Below are 19,640 nucleotides of genomic sequence, written 5' to 3'. Positions count from 1 at the left end.
ACATTGGGCTCCCGGCTCCACGGGGAGCCTGCTTCTCCGTCTCCTTCTGCCTGTCGCTCCCCATGTGTGCACGTGTGTGCTTGCATGCTGTCAAATAAATAAAATCTTAAAAAGGTTGGACACAACCAACTGAGCCACCCAGACACCCCGATAATGACTGAAGTTTACAGTGAGAGCTTGGTGTGCTCAAGGGCCCTTATTGCTCTAAGGGTCCAGCCTTCCTGTCCAGCAGCCACCTCACGACCCGACCCGTGAAGAAGCCAGAGGTAAAACACAACACAGATGCTTTATTGGTTACAAAACATGAAAACCCAGGTCCCATGGGACTCAAGGGATACCAGGGAGGTGGAAGACAGAGCAGCTGGTGGGCCCGGGCACACGGGCAAGGGACAGGGTCTCAGCCCCTTGCCACAGGCTCCGTTCAGTGGGGCTCCGCTTCTGGCAAAAGGCGGCTCGTCCGCCTGCAGCCCAGGGCTGGGCCCTGCCCAAGGACCCCACGCCTGTGCAAAGTGCGGGCAGAAGGAAGACGAGGCTGGCGGCCGTCTCTGAGGAGGTGGTCAGCGGCTCCCAGATCGGGGCAGGTGAGAGAAGACCAAAGTTCCGGCCTGGCCACCTGCCCCCCCTCAAGTCCCCTCTGTCCTGATGCCAGCGCTGGAAGGGGACACCTGGAGGCAAGAGAGGAGCCCCGCCCAAGTTTCTCCTTTCTTTCGTGCCCAAGTGGGAGGAGCAGCTGAAACGCTTCCTTCCACTGAAGCGGCTCAGAGCGGGGGGAATGCTCGCTGATGAGGACAGGACACCTGCCAGGGCTTATGCACACATCTGTCTAAAAAAATGTATGTGACTGCAAAACACCAGTCTGTCCCCCAGGTGAGCTCTGTGCCATGCAAGGACCCAAAGGCAGCACTGAGAGCAGGCGGCTGGGTCCCAGGTCGGAGCTGCCTCTTTCCCGGGCCTGGGGGCCAGAGGGAGCAGGCGGGGGACAGGAGCCGGCAGGCTTATGGCAGGCTGACGTCTACCTCCCGGGCTGCAGGTGCTTGTGCAGCTGCTCCGCCTGGGTCTTCAGGTGCTGAAATTCTTCCTGAATGAAGTCGGTCAGAGCTTTGCGCATCTCCACCTGAGGAGAAGGATGGGGGCTCGCCTGCGGGCCTTCGGCAGTTTGGCCCGGGGCCCTGGGAGGCCGAGGGTGCCGGGAGAGGCCACGCCAGCCACAGGGTAGCCCAGGGCAGCGGGTGGAGGAGGCGCCGGGGAGAAAGGCAACTCACAGCCGACTTGTTTTCCGCCCGGAGCCGTTCGAGCACAGGCAGAGCACTGAAGGGCTTCCCGATCAGCACCGTGATTTTCTGCAGAGAGAGCAGCCACCAGCGCGTGACAGAAACAAGCTGTCGCCCAACCACCTGAGAGAGCCAGAAGCTAAGTCCTGCCCCTAACTTGCTGCATGCTCCCTCATGGCCACGCTCCCTCTTTAAAACAAGTTTGTGGGACACCTGGGTGGCTCAGTTGGTTAAGCAGCTGCCTTCGGCTCAGGTCATGATCCCAGCGTCCTGGGATCGAGTCCCACATCCGGCTCCTTGCTCGGCAGGGAGCCTGCTTCTCCCTCTGCCTCTGCCTTCCACTCTGTCTGCCTGTGCTCGCTCTCGCTCGCTCTCTCTCTGACAAATAAATAAATAAATAAATAAAAAATAAAAAAAATAAAACAAGTTTGTGGGGGGTGGGTGGGGAGGGGGTGCCTGGGTGGCTCAGTGGGTTAAAGCCTCTGCCTTGGGCTCAGGTCATGATCCCAGGGTCTTGGAATCGAGTTCCACATCGGGCTCCCTGTTCAGCGGGGAGCCTGCTTCTCCCTCTCCCACTCCCCCTGCTTGTGTTCCTGCTCTCGCTCGCTCTCTGTCAAATAAAATCTTCCAAAAAAATAAAATAAAACAAGGTGGTCAGGCTGAGAGACATTCAAGTCCTGCTTAGACCCCAGGGCTCCCCCGACCCGGCCTGGTCCCTCTTGCTCTCCTTCTACCGGCCTCGATGCCAGGAAGTCCCTCTCTCTCTGTTCCACTCGGTCCCCCTGCTGCGGCTGAATCTGGCCTCAGTGGTGCTAAGTGGGAGACAAGAGGCAGATGGCAGGCAAGACAGACAGACGAAGGCCAGCAGCCCGTACCCACCTGTCCAAAGCGGGGGAAGTAGGGTGGGCTGTTAGGGAGGACATCGTTCATTCCTGCAGCACAATGGACAGAGGCCTGGGAACAAAGGAAGCCCCAGCCCCCTCCACCCCGGGGTCCCTCTCCCTGCCACCCAGTGGAACTCTCCCCAAACCTAGGGAAGCCGCCCCCTTCCCTGCCCTCACCCCCAGGCTGCAGCCTCGGCCCAAGAGGGATGCTCACCGACATGCCACAGTGGCAGGATGACGGGGTTGAGATGACACTCGGCAATCAGGCGTCCGATTCCTGCCCCGGGGAGAGGCAGAAATGTTGGCACAAGCCAACGTCTGTGCCAGTCTACGGCAAAGCCACCGCTGCCCACCTCCAATTAAGACCAACTGCCCTGGTCTGGCTCCTCTGCAAGGCGAGCCCTTGTGCCGGCGCTGCCCCCGGCCCCGGCACCACTCACACCCCCATCCCAGGCCGCCGGGCAGCAGCACCTACCCCACTTAAAGCGCAGGAACTCGGAGCTCATGTTCACCTTCCCTGTTGAGAGACAGGACAGGGGTGAGGCTGGGAAGCTGGGTGTGTGCGCAACCCTGCCAGCGCCACTGACCTTCTGGGAAGATGTGCACCCAGTCCCCGTGGTTGAGCTTATCCAGAATGAAGTCCATTCCCTTCTGGTAGACGCCATCTCCTGCCGGGAAAAGGCCGCGCCATCGGTCACCATTCTGCCGGGGCACCCTCCTTGCTCTGGCAGCTCAAGGACTCCGTCATCCCCACCACACCAGCCATGCGGACACCCTCCGATCCCTGTCCCTGGGGATTCAGCCACGGTTGCCCTGGGGCCCACGACAGCAGTTGTTCAATGGTAACCTCTAACCCTCCAAGTACCGCTCACGGACAAGGAAGCATCACTGTCTCCAACCGCCTCCAACTGAACTTCCAATCTGGCAACTCCTCCAGTGGCCTCCAAGCCCACCTTCTGCCTTCCTGTCCCCCGCAGCCCCGCCCGCTGCTCCGCGGACACCCTCGCAGACCGGCCCGCCAGCTCCGCTCCCTGCCTGCTAAGCCCCCCATCAGCTCCTGCAGCCTTTCCCCTTGGGGTACACCACCCCTGGGGCAAGCCTACTGTCTGCCACCCCTGGCCCTGAGGGCATCGCAGGAGCGAACCAAGTCTGTTCGTGATTTCCAGCCTCACAGGGGCCTCAGCCCCTGCACAGCCTTTCCTGCCTCTCGGCTGGGCCAGTCGCCACAGCCACTCTCCAAAGGCATCCCAGCCCCGCCTGAGCCCTCAGCCTCCACCATCCCTCCCTCCCGGCTGACCCCTTCGCCCCTCATGGGGCTCCCCCAGAAACTAGACTCTCGTCATTGAAGCCTCTTGGGAAAGGGAGAACGTCGATGCGACACGTGGCGTCACTGAGAGCCGGGAAAAGTCAAACTCGCTAGGCCGAAAAAATGGGGGTTTAAGTGCCCCCAAGGCTAACAACACCCACCGTGGAGACACCTGGAGACCCTGACACTGAGCCCGGGGGGGCTGGCAGTGAGCAACAGCGCAGATACGGGTGCCCAACGCTATGCGCTGGCCTTCAGCTGGGAGCCCAGTGGGGATGCGCTGTGACCCCGCGGCCAGAACCTCTACCTTGGACAATGATGGGCAGCCTCATCAAGGAGGGAGAGACACACCATAAAGACAAGGAGACAGACACTGGGGCTATCTCAAGTCAGTGCACAGGAAATGAGCTTTTAACCTGTTCTCTGCAAGGCCGAGTGTTTAGAAGGTGCTAGAGAGCCGTCCAGGACGCTCGACTCAAGCCAGCCCAGTGGGAATCTGGCCCAGCAGCTCCCACAGGGGCTGGAATTGAGGAGCAGGCGGTCCCGGTGGCTTCTCAGGGCGTCGGGAGAGCAGGGCTTCCCCTCCGCGGCACAGCTCTCCCTGGTAGGAGGGGGCTTCGGTGCGCCACGCCCATCTCCACCAAACCTCACTGGTGCGACAGCACCAGCCGACTTGAAATGCAAATCATGCTAAACTACAAGGCTCCTCAAGCTCTGGGACACTGCCAGTGGTTCTAAGAAGGAAATGCAGAGCTGCACGCGCCTACTTCAAGAAATATGAAAAACCTTGATCTAACCTCACACCCAGAAGAACTAGAAAAAGAACAAAACCCAAAGTTAGTAGAAGGAGGAAATAATAATTACATCAGAGTGGAAATAAATGAAATATACTAAAAAAATATCAATGGAACCAATAGCTGGGTCTTTGAAAAGATAAAATTGATAAACCTCTAGCTAAACTCAGCAAGAAAAGAGGAGAACGAACGACCGGTACCACAGATCCACCAAGGACCACAAGAGTAGCGTGAAAAACTACACAACAAAAAGCTGGACAACCTGAAAGAGAGAGACACACTCAACACGGAATCGGGAAGAAACAGAAAAGCAGAATAGACCAACTACTAGTGAATGATTATCTGAATTGGTCATCAAAAAACTCCTGACAGGGGCGCCTGGGTGGCTCAGTGGGTTAAAGCCTCTGCCTTCAGCTCACGTCATGATCCCAGGGTCCTGGGATCGAGCCCCACATCGGGCTCTCTGCTCAGGGGGAGCCTGCTTACTCCTCTCCGCCTCTCTCTCTCTCTGCCTACTTGTGATCTCTGCCTGTCAAATAAATAAATAAAACAAAACAAAAACTTCCGACAAACCAGATGGCTTCACAGGTGAATTCTGCCAAACATTTAAAGAAGAGATAATATTTACTCTTCTCAAACTATTCCAAAAAATGGAAGAGGAAGGAAGGGTTCCAAATATGTTCTGTGAGGCCAGCATCAGCTTGATACCAAAACCAAAGACATTACAAAAAAAGAGGACAGGACTAACTAACCCTATGAACACAGACGCATAAACCCTCAACGACGTATTAGCAAACTGAATCCAATAACACGTTAGAAGGATTATTCACCACTGTGGAGTGGGATTTATTCCAAGGAGGGAAGGATGGTTCAGTATCTGTGAATCAATGCTAGAGACCCCGCTAACAAAACGAAGGGTGACAATCATACAATCATAGTAGATGCATAAAAAGCATTTTTTAAAACGATTTTATTTATTTATTTATTTATTTATTTATTTGACAGACAGAGGTCACAAGTAGGCAGAGAGGCAGGCAGAGAGAGAGAGGAGGAGGCAGGCTCCCCACTGAGCAGACAGCCTGATGTGGGGCTTGATCCCAGGACCCTGAGATCATGACCTGAGCCGAAGGCAGAGGCCCAGGCGCCCTAGAAAAAGCATTTTTAAAAAATATTGTATTTATTTATGACAGAGAGAGACACAGCAAGAGAGGGAGCACAAGCAGGGGCAGTGGGACAAGGAGAAGCAGGAAGTCCGATGCAGGGCTCGATTCCAGGACCCTGGGATCATGACCTGAGCCGAAGGCAGAAGGCAGATGCTTAACAACTGAGCTACCCAGGCACGCCCAGAAAAAGCATTTTGACAAAATTCAACATCTGTTCATGATAAAAAAAATTCTCAACAAAATGGGTTTACTTTTTTCCTATTTTTTTAAAGATTTTATTTATTTATTTGACAGAGAGAGAGAGAAAGAGCACACAAGCGAGGGAACGGCAGAGGGGGAGGGAGAAGCAGGCTCTCTGCTGAGCGGAGAGTCCGATGTGGGGCTTGATCCCAGGACCCTGGGATCATGACCTAAGCTGAAGGCAGATGCTTAACTGACTGAGCCACCCAGGCGCCCCTACAAAGAGGGTTTAGAGAGAACATAACTCAACATAGTAAAGGCCACCTATGACAGACCACAGCTGACATCATGCTCAATGCAGAAAAACTGAGATTTTCCTCTAAGGTTAGGAATAAGACAAGGATGTCCACTCTTGCCATTTTTATTCAACATTGTACTACAAATCCTAGCCTCGGCGATCAGACCAGAAAAAGAAATGAGGGGTGTCTAGGTGGCTCAGTGGGTTAAGCCTCTGCTTTCATCTCAGGTCATGGTCTCAGCATCCTGGGATCCAGCCCCCCATCAGGCTCTCTGCTCCATGAGGAGTATTGCTTCTCCTTCTCCCTTGCCCTCTTGCTTTCCCTCACTCTTTCAAATAAATAGTCTTTTAAAAAAAAGAAAAGAAAAAGAAATAAGAGGCATCCACTTTGATGAGGAAGGAGTTAAGCTATCTCTATTTGTAGATGACATGATACCATGCATAGAAAACTCTAAAGACTTCACCAAAAAGTTATTAGAAGTAATAAATGAATTTAATAAAATTTCAGGATACAAAATTAATATGTAGATGGGGCACCTGGGTGGCTCAGTTGATTAAGTATCTGCCTTCAGCTCAGGTCATGATCTCAAGGTCCTGGGATGGAGCCCCGCATCGGGCTCCCTGCTCAGCGGGGAGTCTGCCTCTCCCTCTCCCTCTGCCTATGCCCCTGCTCGTCCTCTCTCACTCAAATAAATACTTTCTTTAAAAAACATACATGCAGCCCTGTGTTTACTGCAGCTTCACAGTAGCCAAGATAGGGAACCAAGCCATGTATCCGCCGATACATGAATGAAGAAAGATGTGGTGTACGCAGATACACACACAGAAAATTCCTGAGTCTTAAAAAAGGATGAAACTTAGGGGCGCCTGGCTGGCTCAGTTGGTAGAGCATGCAACTCTTGATCTCAGGGTTATGAGTTCAAGCCCCACACTGGGCACGGAGCCTACTTAAAAAAAAACACACACACACAAATGAATGAATGAATGAATGAATAAGGGGTATCTGGGTGGCTCAGTCAGTTCTGTGTCTGTCTTCAGTTCAGGTCAGGATCCTGGGGTCCTAAGATCGAGCCTCGCATCTTCGTGCTCCTTGCTCTGTGGGAAGCTTGCTCCTCCCTCTCCCACTCCCTGTGTTTGTGTTCTCTCTCTTGCTATCTCTCTCTCTCTTTCTGTCAAATAAATAAAATCTTAAAAAAAAAAAAAAAGAATCTGCCTTCGGCTCGGGTCATGATCCCAGAGTCCTGGGATCGAGCCCAACATCAGGCTCTCTGCTCAGTGGGGAACCTGCTTCTCCCTCTGCCTCTGTGATCTCTCTCTCTGTCTCTCAAATAAATACTTGAAATCTTTTTTTTTAAAAAAGAGAAATTTTAAATAAATAAAGGGAAAAAATACTACTACCATGATTCTGGCACAACACATGAGTATCTAGCTTCTGCTAATGCTACTTCTGCTTGTCCAAGATCACTTTGATACTTCGTATCATAAAGCCTGTACTTGGGGGGGAAATGGAGTATTTTGGAACACAGAAGCCAAGTAAGCCAGATACTTCCTTTACTTTAACACAATCTGTTAGATCTTTGCTCCACATCACATATGTTTGAAAAATAGCTTGTCCCTGTCCACTTTCTCTCCCTGAAGGTGCTGAGAATTAAGATTTTTTAAAGATTTTTATTTATTTATTTGTCAGAGAGAGAGAGCACAAGCAGGAGGAGCAGCAGGAAGAGGGAGGAGCAGGCTAGCCACTGAGCAGGGAGCCTGATGCGGGACTCAATCCCAGGATCCTGGGATCATGACCTGAGCCCAAGGCAGACACCTAACTAACAGAGCCACCCAGGTGCCCCCAGTTTTCTGGTTTTAACCATACAGTAAAACTTAGATGCAGAACAAAAAGCAGAACAAGACAAGAAGTTGACGTGGAGGGCGCCTGGGTGGCTCAGTCGGAAAAGCATGTGACTCCTGATCTCAGGGTCATGCGTTTGACACCCCATTAAAAAAATAAATCAACTTAAGAATTAAATACATACAACTTAAGAAAAAAGACGTGGACACAGAAAGCCTGTGTGTGAGGTCGCAGAAGGGAGGACCTGAGATCAGGCACCTGAGCAGAGCTCCCATCACAGGATGCCACGGGCACTCGCCGCAACACTCGTAGCTTCTGCTCAGGTTTTGGGGAAATGAAGCAGCCTTCAAACGCAGCAAGAAGTGAAAGCACTCAAAGCTGTTGTCTCCAAAGAGCAGATGTGAGGATCTGAGTGCTGCAGCTTTTCATTAAAAGCCCTTCATTTTTTTGAGGTTACTTTACTGCGTTTCCCCAGCAGAAGTAAGAAACTCTCCCTTGACCTCTGACACCCTTTGGTTACTGCCTCCTCCCTCTTCCTCTTCCTGGCGGCCCTTCTGGGAGGGGTGGACACCCCTGCTATCCCCACCCCCTCCTGGCCCTGGCAGCTCCTGTGGCTGTCACTTCACAGCAGTGGCTTCGCCAGGGTCCCTGGAGGCTTCTCCAGTGCCAAGGGGCCCTGCTTTGCTTCCTTCCTGCCTGGCCACTGCTTCCTGCTGCCCCGGTGGCCTGTGTCTCTGTTCACGCTCTAAGCTGCCGTCCTAGCGCCTGCTGGCCATCCGCTCGCCCTCGCTGCCATCTTTCCTCTACTTCTGCAACTCTGTTAGTCGCTGAGTCCCTGCTGCGCGCTCGAGCGCTCTTCTGAGCTCCCGAACTGCACATCCCACTGCCTCTGGGACCGCTGCCCTCCTCGGGTGACAGGCTCCTCCAGTGAAACATGTGCCGAACACAACAGCCCTCCCTTTCAACCCCCACACTGCCTGCCGTCCGTCCCCTCCTCCCAGTGGCTCAGTGTCATCAGTCTTCAAGCTATCTTTTCCTTACCCCTTCCCACACTCAGTCTGTCAACACATCCTGTCTACTCTGCCTCAGCTGTCCGCAGCGGCCTCCAGAGATGCAGCTACGATGGTCTGCTGCTGCCGGAATGACCCAGCGACCCCTACCTGGGCTCTCGGCCTCCACCGAGCTCTGCTCCCCCTCCCCCGACAAGCCATGCTGCGGCAGGGACGGTTTCTCTCTCTGAACCACAGAGGGAAGCACATCACTGCCCTGATGACAGAATAGAGTCCAAAATTCCTAACACGATTGTTCCAGAATGTTCACATTTGGCTGGCCTGCAACCTACACTTTCTACATTTATCACTTACCTCTTCAGGGCCTGGCATGTGCTTCCTGTGTCTCGAATGCCTTTCCTTTCATACTCTGCCTAGAAAATATTGTCCTTTCCCAGACAAAAGAGCAACCTGGATTCAAATCCTGGCTTTGCCACCTCTCGCCCCATGACCCTGGGCCAGCGGATTAATTCCTCCAAACCCTTTTATCTGGAGAATGGGGATCAAAACGGCCCTCACCTCCTGAGGCCCTCAGTGTCACACCCTCACCTGGCAAGCCTGTTTTCCAAAACGCTGCAGCTTCCAGCACATGCCACCACCGCCACAGACCCATGACGCCACCCTCCCATGGCTGAGTCTCTTAGCTGCAGACAATGCCTCCTTGGCTTCTAATGCCACAGTCCAGGTTCACACAGTCAGTCCCGGGAAATGCATACTCTCCACAAGGCCCTCACTCCTCCGGCAGCCAGTACCACCTCTGCAGCCACGCAGTGGAACTGGGAGTCACACTAGCAGCGCAGTGGCCACTGGCCCCCTCTGTGCCCAGGCTGTCCCACCAGGGTCCCTCCACTCCCAGGACTGCTCAAGCAAAAGCACTGACCACCAGTCCCCGCTCCGAAGAAAAGAAGAGAAGGCTGCAGAAGTGCCTCCCTGCATTCACTCGCCCACGAGCCCCTCTTGGAGGACCAGCTCACCTCGGCACACGGGCACACACTTGCCCAAGCTGAAGAAGCGGGAGTGCAGCTCTCTGGTGAAGCAGATGTCTGCAGCCGCAGGGGTCCTGAAGTAGGGACAGATGCAGTCATCCCTGCCTCCCCTGCACCCTAATTCCCTGCCCTCCCCCAACATGATGCCTGACATCGTCGGCAGTGTGGAAAGGAGGCACAGGAGAGCCTGAGGCCCTGCGGAACCCCACCCCGGGCCCTGCCTGTACTGCTGGACGCCGCCTCCTGGGCAGAGCAGGAGGAGGGCAAATCTGGGCAGAGACGGGTGAGGCCTGCCAGGCCCACTGCGAGGGGCCCATTCCTCCTCACCAACGCATCAACTTCAGGTTCCAGATGTGGCGGAGTTTCAGGATCCCTAGAGAAGGAAAGGCTTCATGCCCCAGCTTGCCTTGTCCCCAGGGAACAGCTTTTTCTGTCACCCGGTTTCAGGGAATGAGGAACAGAGGCAGCAGCACTACCATTTCCCTATGGCTGAAAGCAGCATCTTTCAGTCCCTGGGGCTGGACCCTACGTTGCCCTGGCTCCTCCCTCTTTCCCACCCTCACCCATACCTTATTAGTCGCCACATCTGGCCTGCCTACCCCCACCCCGTATCTTTTGCCACTGCCTCTTGTTCTACACCTGCCCCTCCACTGTTGCTGCCACCACATTAGTCTAGGTTACTGAGTGGCTCTAAAAGGTCCCTCCTGGTCCCCCGGTGTCTGCCTATGGCACTCTACGGGCCCTTCTATGCCCAGTGGCCAGGGTGTGCTCTGAAAGGCTCTGATTTGACTAACTAGTTTCCCATAAGCTCTACAACAGTCTAACCTCCCGAATTCATCAGTAAAAGCTCTGGGTACCCCTCTACCCAGCCATCTGGGTTACTGGAGCCAAGCAGCTCCCTGTGAAGTCAGCAGAGCAGGAACTTCTAGGTGGCAAAGTGGGCTCCCAAATGAGGCTGGTTAAAGGATACACATTCGGCCTGGGGCAAACCTGGAGGCGGGACACGGGTCTCCCAGCCTCTAGCCCACACCTTCGTTGACAAGATACCCTATGGTTCTTGGATTTGTTTTAATACTCTGTGGGACCTTCCACAGTTTAGAGAATGGAGGGTTCCACAGGCCTGATGCGACAAAGTAAAGCAGCCATCAGACTTTGCCCTGCAGCTGCTTCCTCACCTCCTCGGTCCCTCCAAATTTCTGAAGCCCTTACCAAGTCATTTTCTGAGAGGACACTGAAGGGACCACCAATCATATTTTCATCGTCGGCGCAGGACACGCAGGAACAGGAGTGCCAGGGATATGTACAGAGCCCAGTGAGAAGTGAGTTGGTTCTGCTTTTATGTGGCCCCCTCCCGGATTCTCGCCATGCCTCCCTACGCCCAGAACCCTGGTGCCAGGTACCCCAGAGGTGAGGGTCATCCATGCAGGACTGGTGATTGGAGACAGTGATGAGGGGCGTGGCTGGGCCTCGGTTCTCGATGAGCTCGTACAGCACCTCTTTGTTGTGGACGGTGAGGTGGTTCATGTACTCTGGAGGGAGAGACGAACTGTGGGGAGAGGTCTTGGCCTCATTCTCCCCGGGTCCCAGGGCTCCCCCCAGCCAAACTGGCCCCTACCCACGCCCACAACCCCAAACCCCAATTCTGGCTGGGCGTGGAGAGCCGTGGCCTACTCTGCCTCGGCTTTGGGCCCACTCACTGGTCCAGAAGCAGCTGTAGGTGCCCACCAGGCCCATGACGACGCTGCTGGCCAGAGTCCAGGTGAACGGCGGCACAGCGGGGAACGGCCATTTCACATGCAGGGGCATCTCCCCCGCCCCCACCGAGCTCCCCCGCTCCCGACTCCCCAGGCGGCCCGGCGCTTCCCCTGCCACGGGGCAGCCTGGGGAGGGCCGCTCTAGGTCTGTGTCCCCGGCCGCTGGAGAACTGGGTCTCTGACAGGCCCGCGCCACACGGGCTCCACGCAGCAGGGGACTCGACCAAGGTCACCTCGCAGGTCAGGCCAGGGCCGGGCCGGCCCCCGCTCTCTCGCCACAGACGAGCCGCTACTGGGGTCAGGAGCCGGGGGTCGCAGTGAGAAGCGAACGGGCCCGGCGGTGGCAGCCAGGAGCCCCGCGCCCCCGCCCGAAACCGAGCCAGCGACGGCGGCCCGCTCTCCGCTGCCTGTCGTAAAAGGCTATCAGGCCGCTTGACGGCAGCGGGGGCGGGCCCTGGGTCCGTGTGGCCCCGCCCCGCCGCGCCGCGCCGAGCACGTTCCCGGCGGCGGCGGCTGCGCGGCCGGAGGTGTCCGGAGCTGACCGGGCTCCGCAGCACAATGACTGGCCGGAGTTCACGGCACTTTTACTTTAGTTCTTCTTTCCCTTTATTTTTCATTGAGGCAAAATTCATATAACGGAATTAACCGTTTTGTAATATTTTGTAGCATTTTATACTGTATGCCATGTTTTATGTATGTAACCTGTTATGTGTTACATTATGTAGTTTCACGTAATTAACTGCACACAATTTTGCAGTTACAATATTACAGCTTTGTACAATATGTGTATATATATGTAACATGTAATGTGTGATGTATATGTAGCAACATATGCCAAATAATAAAGATACCATGTATAATATAGTATTTCCTGTCGTTCAGCACATTTCCAGTATTCTCAGCCACCACTTCTACTCCCAGGAGAAAGCCTTGTATCCGCTAAGCTGTTGTTTATTTTCCTTCTCCTCCTCTTCCCCCTTCTTTTATTTAAATAATCTCTACCCCCAACGTGGGGCTTGAACTCAGGACCCTGAATTCAAGGGTCACATGCCCTACTGACTGGGCCCCTGGAAACATTTTCTAAAAAACAATAAAAAGGTGCTTCAAAAATAAATCTGGGCGCCTGGCTGGCTCACTTGGGGTCTCCAGAGAGCGGAGTGTGCAGCCACGCTGGCAAGCGCCCTGGGGACACGGAGAAGAGGCTCTTGTCCTCGGGGGTCCCCAGGCTCGCGACAGGTCTCCCCCGACATCGGGCACAAGCTCCGTCTCTCGTGCGTTTCCTACCAGGTGCCGCCTAGAGGCAACCCGTGTGGGGGACTGAGGGCTGGGCCTGGGAGAGCACAGCTCCCGGTTGCATTTGCGCGCTCGCTCCGCCCCCCCCCACCCGCGCCCTTGGCACAGGGACCCCACTCATTATAGGAACGCTGAGGCTCGATCTCTGTGACTCACAGGGCTGTCACCCGCCCACAGCTCCAGGCCTCCAGCAGGCGCCTGCTTCCACGTGGGTCAGAGAAGGTGGAGTCCGGCCGTCGGCCCCGCGGGGCCCAGCCCCAGCGCCAGGAAGGGTGGGGCGACCGGCCTGGCCGGAGGGGTGGGTCGGGAAGAGTCCCTTCCTCTTTTCTTCCCTACGGTTCCTGCCCAGACCGCCGCGGCGACTCCGTAGACGTGTTGCGATCTGCTTACAGCTGCGGCAGGCGTGGATACGAGCTGGTCTGAGTAGGTATGGGAGCCCTCTGAGCAGAGCGGGGAGGAAGTTGCCCCCTGCGTGGGGAGAAGGGAGAAAGGGGAAGGGAACCCCTGGGGGCCAAGACTTAGCTTGGGAGCCTGGGCCTGGGCTGGGTTTTGGGCTGAGGCCAGAAACAGTCACTATGGTTCTTCTTGCCCTTGGCCCTTGTGCGGGCCCCTGACCCCAGAGCCTTCTAGCCTTCCCTTGACAGCCCGGGGCTGCTCAGATGTCCACATACATCCCAGAATAGTAACCAGGGCAGGGCACCCAAGCCAGCATGAGTGACAGAGCAGGTGGCCCTGGAGAGACAGACATTGAGCCCAGCCAGGAGTAGGAAAGAGACTAGATGACAAAGAAGGGAGAACAGGGAAGAGAGGGCAAGGAAGACAGAGGAAGGCAGAGCGGGAGGTGACAAAACATCACCTGGGATGCAGTGGGAAGTTACTCAAATAAGAGGGCTCAAAGGGGTGCCCCGGTGTTGCAGTCAGTCAATTGTCCTCCTCCTGGTTTCGGCTCAGATCGTCATCTCAGGGTCGTGAAATGGGGCCCTGCGTGGGGCTCTGTGCTCAGTGTGCAGCCTGCTCTGGGTTCGCTCTCTCCCCCTCTCCCTCCTGCTCATTCTCGCTCTCTCCCTCTTTCTCTCCCTCCCTCCCTCCCTTCCTCCCTCAAATAAATTAAAATCTTTGGGGCCCCTGGGTGGCTCAGCCATTAAGTGTCTGCCTTCATCTCAGGTCATGATCCCAGGGTCCTGGGATCGAGCCCCGCATTGGGCTCCCTGCGCGGCAGGAAGCCTGCTTCTCTTTCTCCCACTACCCCTGCTCGGGTTCCCTCTCTCACTGGGTCTCTCTCTGTCAATTAATAAATAAAATATTTTAAATAAATAAATCTTTAAAAAAAATAAGAGGGCTGAAAGCTGTGAGTAGAAGGCAGTGGGGGAAGGGACGGAAGCAGAGAAGGAATATGGTTTATTTTGCCAAAGCAACAGTTCCAGCCACGGAGACACCCAGCCAGCTTACCGTCTCACCTCACAGCCCCTTGCTAGGTGTGTCTTGCCTGATAGCGCCTCCTGTGAGCCAGTTGGAGCTAGATTGGAGCTGAGCACAGAAGTCCCTTTGCTTCCCCCGGCCTCGCCCCTGAGTTGTCCTAAAGTAACTCCCTTTAGTCCATTATAATACTAAAGTCTCCTGTAGGTGGAGTTTTCCAGCATTTTTTGAACGTACGTTGTTTGCACTAACATGCTGACTTGCTAGGCCTGCACAATTGAACCCAAACTGCCTATGTAATGTAAGCTCCCTGCCCTCACCCCTAACCCACTGGATAAAAGCTTCCTCTGTTAACGTCCTGGGGAGGTAGCGTTCCATCCCCGTCTCCTTACTCGTACCAAGAACTAAAAGCCTCTTAGCTTTTATTTTATTTATTCTTGTATTGATTTTATTTATTTGACACAGAGAGACACAGCGAGAGAAGGAACACAAGCAGGGGGAGTGGGAGAGGGAGCAGCAGGCTTCCCGCTGAACAGGGAGCCCCACGCGGGGCTCGGATCCCAGGGCCCTGGGATCATGACCTGAGCTGAAGGCAGACACTTAATGACTGAGCCGCCCAGGCGCCCCGAAAACCCTCTTAGCTTTTAACCCTTCCTTGGGTTGTATTCAAGTTGGTGCACCCCAGGGGGTGAACACCTTGAGTCTGGTTACAGAGGTGACAGAGAAAAGCAGGCAGACAGAAATAGAGGGACTTATGTTGCTTAAATGAGAATGATACAGATAGGAATCAAGCAAGGGGCTGAACCCAAATGGCAGGACAAAGTTTGAGTGCATCTGAAACCAAGGTAAACCAAGAGATGCTCAAAAAGCAGGGGGCTTTAGCAGGTAGGTTGAACAAGATGGGCTGTCTGGGGAGGGCAGGGCCGTGGGAAAGGGGCCCATCCCCCTCTGCAGTGGGTGATTTGGTCTGGCTGAGATGATTTTCGGTGCTCTTGTGACCTCTTGGTGGGAATGGAACAAAGGAGTTAGCCCCTGTGGAAGATGGTCTGGTGGCTCCCCAGAAAAGTGTGACCCAGCAATTTCACTTCTGGGTATACACACGAAAGGATCCGCAGCAGGAACTGGAAGAGATCTTGGCACACTCAGGTTCGCAAGCTGTGTGATTGACAGCGGCCAGGCCTGGACACGAGCCAAGTGTCCATGAACGGTGGAGTAGGTCAGTTCAGTTGGGTTTATCCATACTGCTGAATGCTCTTCAGCCTTAAAAAGGACAGAAATTCTGACACATGCTACAACCTCGATGAAGCTTGATGACTTGCTTAGTGCAATCAGCCAGTCACAAACACACGTAACGTAGGACTTCTCTCCTGCAAGGTGCTGAGAGTAGTCAGATTCATGGAGACACAAAGTGGGATGGCGGGCGCCAGGGGCTGGGGGAAGGAGGACAGAGTTTCAGTTTGGGAAGCTGGAAAAATTCTGGCAATGGATGGCAGTGTGAATGTACAAAACAGTGTGGATGTACTTAATGCCACTCAACTCCGCATTTAAAAATGGTTAAGATGGTGAAAAAAAAAAGTCAAGATGGTAAATTCTATGCTATGTGTATTTTAGCACAATTAAGAAGAATGAAGTAGAGGGGCACTTGGCGGGCTCAGTCTGTGGAGCATGAGACTCTAGACCTCGGGGTTGTGAGTTCAAGCCCCACATTGGATATAGAGATTACTTAAAAATTAAATCTTCGAAATTTGAGAGAGATGGAGAGACTCAGAGACAGAGCATGAACAGGGGGGACGAGGCAGAGGGAGAAGGAGAAGCAGGCTCCCCACTGAGGAGGGGGCCTGCCAGTGTGGGATTGATCCCAGAACGCAGGATCGTGGCCTGAGTCGAAATCACGAGTCATACGCCCAACTGACTACGCCACCCAGGCACCCCACTTAAAATCGTTAAAAAAAAAAAAAGTGAAGTCGAGCCCTGCGTGCTGGTGTTGGAAGGTGTCCATGGGGAGAAAGGCAGGTGGTCTGTGATGCTGGCGGTTCTGGGAGGTCGGTTCTGAGAGGCCGGTTCTGGGAAGCCGGTGCTGGCTCGGTCCCACACTGCCATGTCCTTTCAGAAGCAGAACAGAGCCCAGCTGGAAGCGTGCCCTGGGACGGCCTGGATTCCTCCAGAGGGTCCCAGCAGCCCCCACACAGCCATGCACTACCCAGCCATGTTCCTGCTTCTCCTGCCTGGGGGCGCTGAGGCCTTTCGCATCTGTGCCTTCAATGGCCAGCGGCTGACACTTTCCAAGGCGGCCAGAGAACATGTGATGGACACCTTCGTTCGGGTAGGTTCATCACTGAAGGAAAGCTGTGCCCACTACCCAAAGCCCCCGCCCTGCCTGACCAGGGGCATTTCCCAGAGGAGAGGGGCCATCAGGAGACGTGGGTAAGGAGATGGGGAGCACATTCCCTGTCATTGGCCTCCGTTTCCTCTGTACTATGGGTGGAGTGTGGTTGGGGCGGCTCTCGGTCTTCTCCCAGGTCCTTGCTGGTCCAGTGCTCTCCGTGGGCCTCAGCCAGAGAGCCGCATCACTCTTGGCTGCACCAGTGCTAGTTCCCCAGGGAGCCCGTCTTCCTCCCGAGGTCGCTGGCACTGACCAGCCCTCCTGCTGTCTGGCAGATCCTGGCTCGCTGCGACATCATGGTGCTGCAGGAGGTAGTGGACGCTTCTGGCAGTGCTATCTCTCTCCTGCTCCGAGAACTCAATCGGTGAGGAAGGCTCTGGGGGGCTAATCTGGGGGGCCTCCCCAGCACCTCAGGGGCCCTGACCCTGGGTTTCCCTATCCCGGCAGATTTGACAGCTCTGGGTTCTACAGCGTCTTGAGCAGCCCCTCGCTGGGGCGCAGCACATACATGGAGAAGTACGTGTACGTGTACCGGTAAGCACAGATGGGGCCGGGCCGGGCTTGGCACCACGCCCAGTGCCAGGAGCCTCCATCGTCACAGCAGCTCCAGGTGCCTTCCTCCCGCGGTGGTCCTCACCTTCTCATTGCACTTTTTCTCCTCAGTGGTTTTATTTCGGGCTCAGACTCTCCTCCGGCCTAGCCAGCTGTGATGGCCACGTGTCCGTACGGCAGGGGACTTCATTATCCATGTCCAGACGTGGGGCCGCTCTGCCTCTCGCCTGTGGAATACAGCGCAGGGGCTCAGGGCAAGGCTGGCCTCCTCTTTGGGAGTGAACCAGACGAAGCTTCTGGGAAGAGACTCAACAATGGGGGCTCATTGAGGACCTTGGGCAGACCCAGTTTCCAGAGACAGCCCTAAGTCTGTAGGACAGCCTGGGCTGGGGGAACCCTCTGGGTTCGGGATGGAGAGGGCGAGGGGCGTGCTCAGGTGACAATGAAATCATCTGTCTAGAATTCACTTCCGTGTTATGTGAAGTATATCTCAATGAAAAGTTCTAGAAAAGCAGCTAGGAAGGCTGCAGTCAGGTGAAATAGGGCTGGTGGTGGAGGGCCCCTCGCTCTGAGTCCCGGCTCTGAGCTAAATATCACTGATGTGGGGCCACTGCTTCTCATGCCTCGGTCCCCCAGGTCACACAAGACACAAGTCCTGGATTCCTACGTGTATGAGGACACGGATGATCTCTTTGCCCGGGAGCCCTTTGTGGCCCAGTTCACTTTTCCCAGCAAGGGTAGGAAGGGAAGAAGGGTGGCCCCGCTGCCTGGGAGCAGGAAGGAGGGGCTGGCTGGCGGTCCCAAGGGCGTGGTTGCTGGGAAGAGGTTGGGCGGGGAGTGCCCAGGAGCAGGTGGGAGCCCCTGGTCCCTGCGGCTTTGCAGTCCTTCCCAGCCTGGTGCTGGTCCCGCTGCACACCACTCCGAAGGCCGTGGAGAAGGAGCTGAACGCCCTGTACGACGTGTTTCTGGATGTCTCCCAGCGCTGGCAGAGCCAGGTAAGGTTGGGACGATCGCACGGGGGACGGGGGTGGGGGGGCTGGGGGTGCTGGGTGGCCGGGTCTGACTCCTGCCCCCCTCTCCAGGACATGATCTTGCTCGGGGACTTCAACGCTGACTGTGCCTCACTGCCCAAAAAGCGCCTGGGGGAGCTGGTGCTACGGACGCAGGCAGGCTTCCAGTGGGTGATCGGCGACGAGGAGGACACCACGGTGCGGGCCAGCACCCGCTGCGCTTACGACCGCGTGGTGCTGCATGGGGGGCGCTGTCAGAGCCTGCTGCGCTCCGCAGCTGCCTTTAACTTCCCCAGGAGCTTCGGCCTCACCGAGGAGGAGGTAAAGGGGAGAGGCCACAAGAGGCCCACAGGAAAGTGCCTCGGCCCCAACGCTGAGGCTGTGTCCTGCTGCCTTCCCCCAGGCCCTCAACATCAGTGACCACTACCCTGTGGAAGTAGAGCTGAACCGGGCGGCACCCGGGGTCCCGCCTCTTGGCCTGGCCGCCCTGTTGCTGCTGCTCCTGCTCCTGCTCCCCCGCCTGGGCCTGGTGGCCTGAAGCAGCCCTGAGCCTACCGCCCGCAGATGTGAGGACCGCGCTGCCTTGGGGACTCGGATCCTGCTCACTCCCCCGTGTGTGCTCCCGAGAGACTCCTCCATCTGATCGTAGCTCCGCCCCACCACAATGCAACCCTTGGCCTTCTGCCTTCTCTTCCGCTTGGCTTCTGTTCTTTAGTTGGGCCCCTGCCCGCCAATAGAATGTGGGAGGCGGCAGGCCCTGAGGCTAGACGCATGCCACTCTGCCCCCAGCTAGTGTCAGGGGTGGGGACAGAACAGGCTCCAGGGCTGGGGGAGGAGACGGGGGGGGGGTGGTGGGGGGTGGCGCTCAGGTGATTTGCGCTCAACTGCAGAGCTCAGAGAAGGGAATCAAAATAGGTTGGAAAATTTTATTAGATAACCAAAAGGAAACACTGCTGCGAACAAAAAGCTAAATTGCGGGGCTATTACATAGTCGAGCAGATGTGCCAAGGGGACGTTTATAATTATTACACGCAGGATCCCTATCAATCAGTATTAAAATTGTGGCAGACGCAGGGATCTATAAGCAGTTTACACGCACACACGCACAGTAACTAGCAAACAAAGTATTTACAGTCGTTGACTCCAATAAATAAAAAGTTGCAAACAGCCCTGCTGTCTGCTGTCAAGCCCAAGTTCACAACCACGGTGCAGCCCAACCTCACCCCATCCGAGTATTGGGTCCACGCTGGCTGCGTGCCCACAAGGCGAGGCTCGGGCTGGTAACCAAGGCTAGGGGGCAAACAGACAAGAGAGGCCCCGCCCATGAGGACCTGGGTGCTCGTGCAGGACTACCAGATACTTCACAAAATGTTGACAATGATCCTGTTTTGGGTGTTGGTATCATAGAACCCTTCCTTCCCCAGCTTTATTTTCCAGAGCTCAGTAAATCCAGCTAGGAGG

The 19,640-nt window shown here is 55.4% G+C and overlaps 2 protein-coding genes across 6 annotated transcripts; one reads left to right on the top strand and one right to left on the bottom strand.

The window, feature by feature from the left end:
- Positions 1-267: 267 nt before the first annotated feature.
- TAZ (tafazzin) lies at positions 268-11,964 on the bottom strand. 4 transcript variants are annotated; one of them, XM_032330850.1, is made up of 11 exons: positions 11,469-11,961; positions 11,172-11,300; positions 10,099-10,144; positions 9,760-9,845; positions 2,743-2,823; positions 2,631-2,672; positions 2,370-2,432; positions 2,151-2,203; positions 1,263-1,340; positions 1,017-1,114; positions 268-665 (listed from the first exon to the last, which is right to left on the bottom strand). In XM_032330850.1, exons 1-11 carry the CDS (start codon positions 11,575-11,577, stop codon positions 422-424), a joined length of 1,029 nt encoding a protein of 342 aa, XP_032186741.1. In that variant the 5' UTR covers positions 11,578-11,961; the 3' UTR covers positions 268-421. The 4 variants fall into 4 exon arrangements, with proteins under 4 accessions (XP_032186741.1, XP_032186744.1, XP_032186743.1 ...); XM_032330853.1 differs by lacking the exons at positions 11,172-11,300; positions 11,469-11,961 and adding an exon at positions 10,981-10,999; XM_032330852.1 differs by having other exon boundaries at positions 661-1,114.
- Positions 11,965-13,038: 1,074 nt separating this feature from the next.
- DNASE1L1 (deoxyribonuclease 1 like 1) lies at positions 13,039-19,346 on the top strand. Of its 2 annotated transcripts, none has more exons than XM_032330235.1 (8): positions 13,039-13,241; positions 16,345-16,557; positions 16,893-16,981; positions 17,065-17,151; positions 17,806-17,906; positions 18,052-18,164; positions 18,252-18,500; positions 18,583-19,346. In XM_032330235.1, exons 2-8 carry the CDS (start codon positions 16,426-16,428, stop codon positions 18,715-18,717), a joined length of 906 nt encoding a protein of 301 aa, XP_032186126.1. In that variant the 5' UTR covers positions 13,039-13,241; positions 16,345-16,425; the 3' UTR covers positions 18,718-19,346. The 2 variants fall into 2 exon arrangements, with proteins under 2 accessions (XP_032186126.1, XP_032186125.1); XM_032330234.1 differs by having other exon boundaries at positions 13,039-13,245.
- The last annotated feature ends 294 nt before the right edge of the window (positions 19,347-19,640 follow it).

The sequence above is a fragment of the Mustela erminea genome, chromosome X, assembly GCF_009829155.1.
Source record: "Mustela erminea isolate mMusErm1 chromosome X, mMusErm1.Pri, whole genome shotgun sequence".
Classification (NCBI taxonomy): domain Eukaryota; kingdom Metazoa; phylum Chordata; class Mammalia; order Carnivora; family Mustelidae; genus Mustela; species Mustela erminea.
This window is presented reverse-complemented; position numbering and strand designations above follow the sequence as displayed.

Bases quoted from the DNA above. Each gene is read 5' to 3' on its own strand.
- TAZ (XM_032330850.1), bottom strand. From the start codon at position 11,577: ATGCCCCTGCATGTGAAATGGCCGTTCCCCGCTGTGCCGCCGTTCACC. The intron at 2,673-2,742 runs GTCAGTGGCGCT...GTCTCTCAACAG, and splicing joins GGTGCACATCTTCCCAGAAG to GGAAGGTGAACATGAGCTCC. The intron at 666-1,016 runs GTAGACGTCAGC...TCTTGCCTCCAG, and splicing joins AAGCACCTGCAGCCCGGGAG to GTGTCCCCTTCCAGCGCTGG.
- DNASE1L1 (XM_032330235.1), top strand. From the start codon at position 16,426: ATGCACTACCCAGCCATGTTCCTGCTTCTCCTGCCTGGGGGCGCTGAG. The intron at 16,982-17,064 runs GTGAGGAAGGCT...CTATCCCGGCAG, and splicing joins CTGCTCCGAGAACTCAATCG to ATTTGACAGCTCTGGGTTCT. The intron at 18,165-18,251 runs GTAAGGTTGGGA...CCCCCTCTCCAG, and splicing joins CCCAGCGCTGGCAGAGCCAG to GACATGATCTTGCTCGGGGA.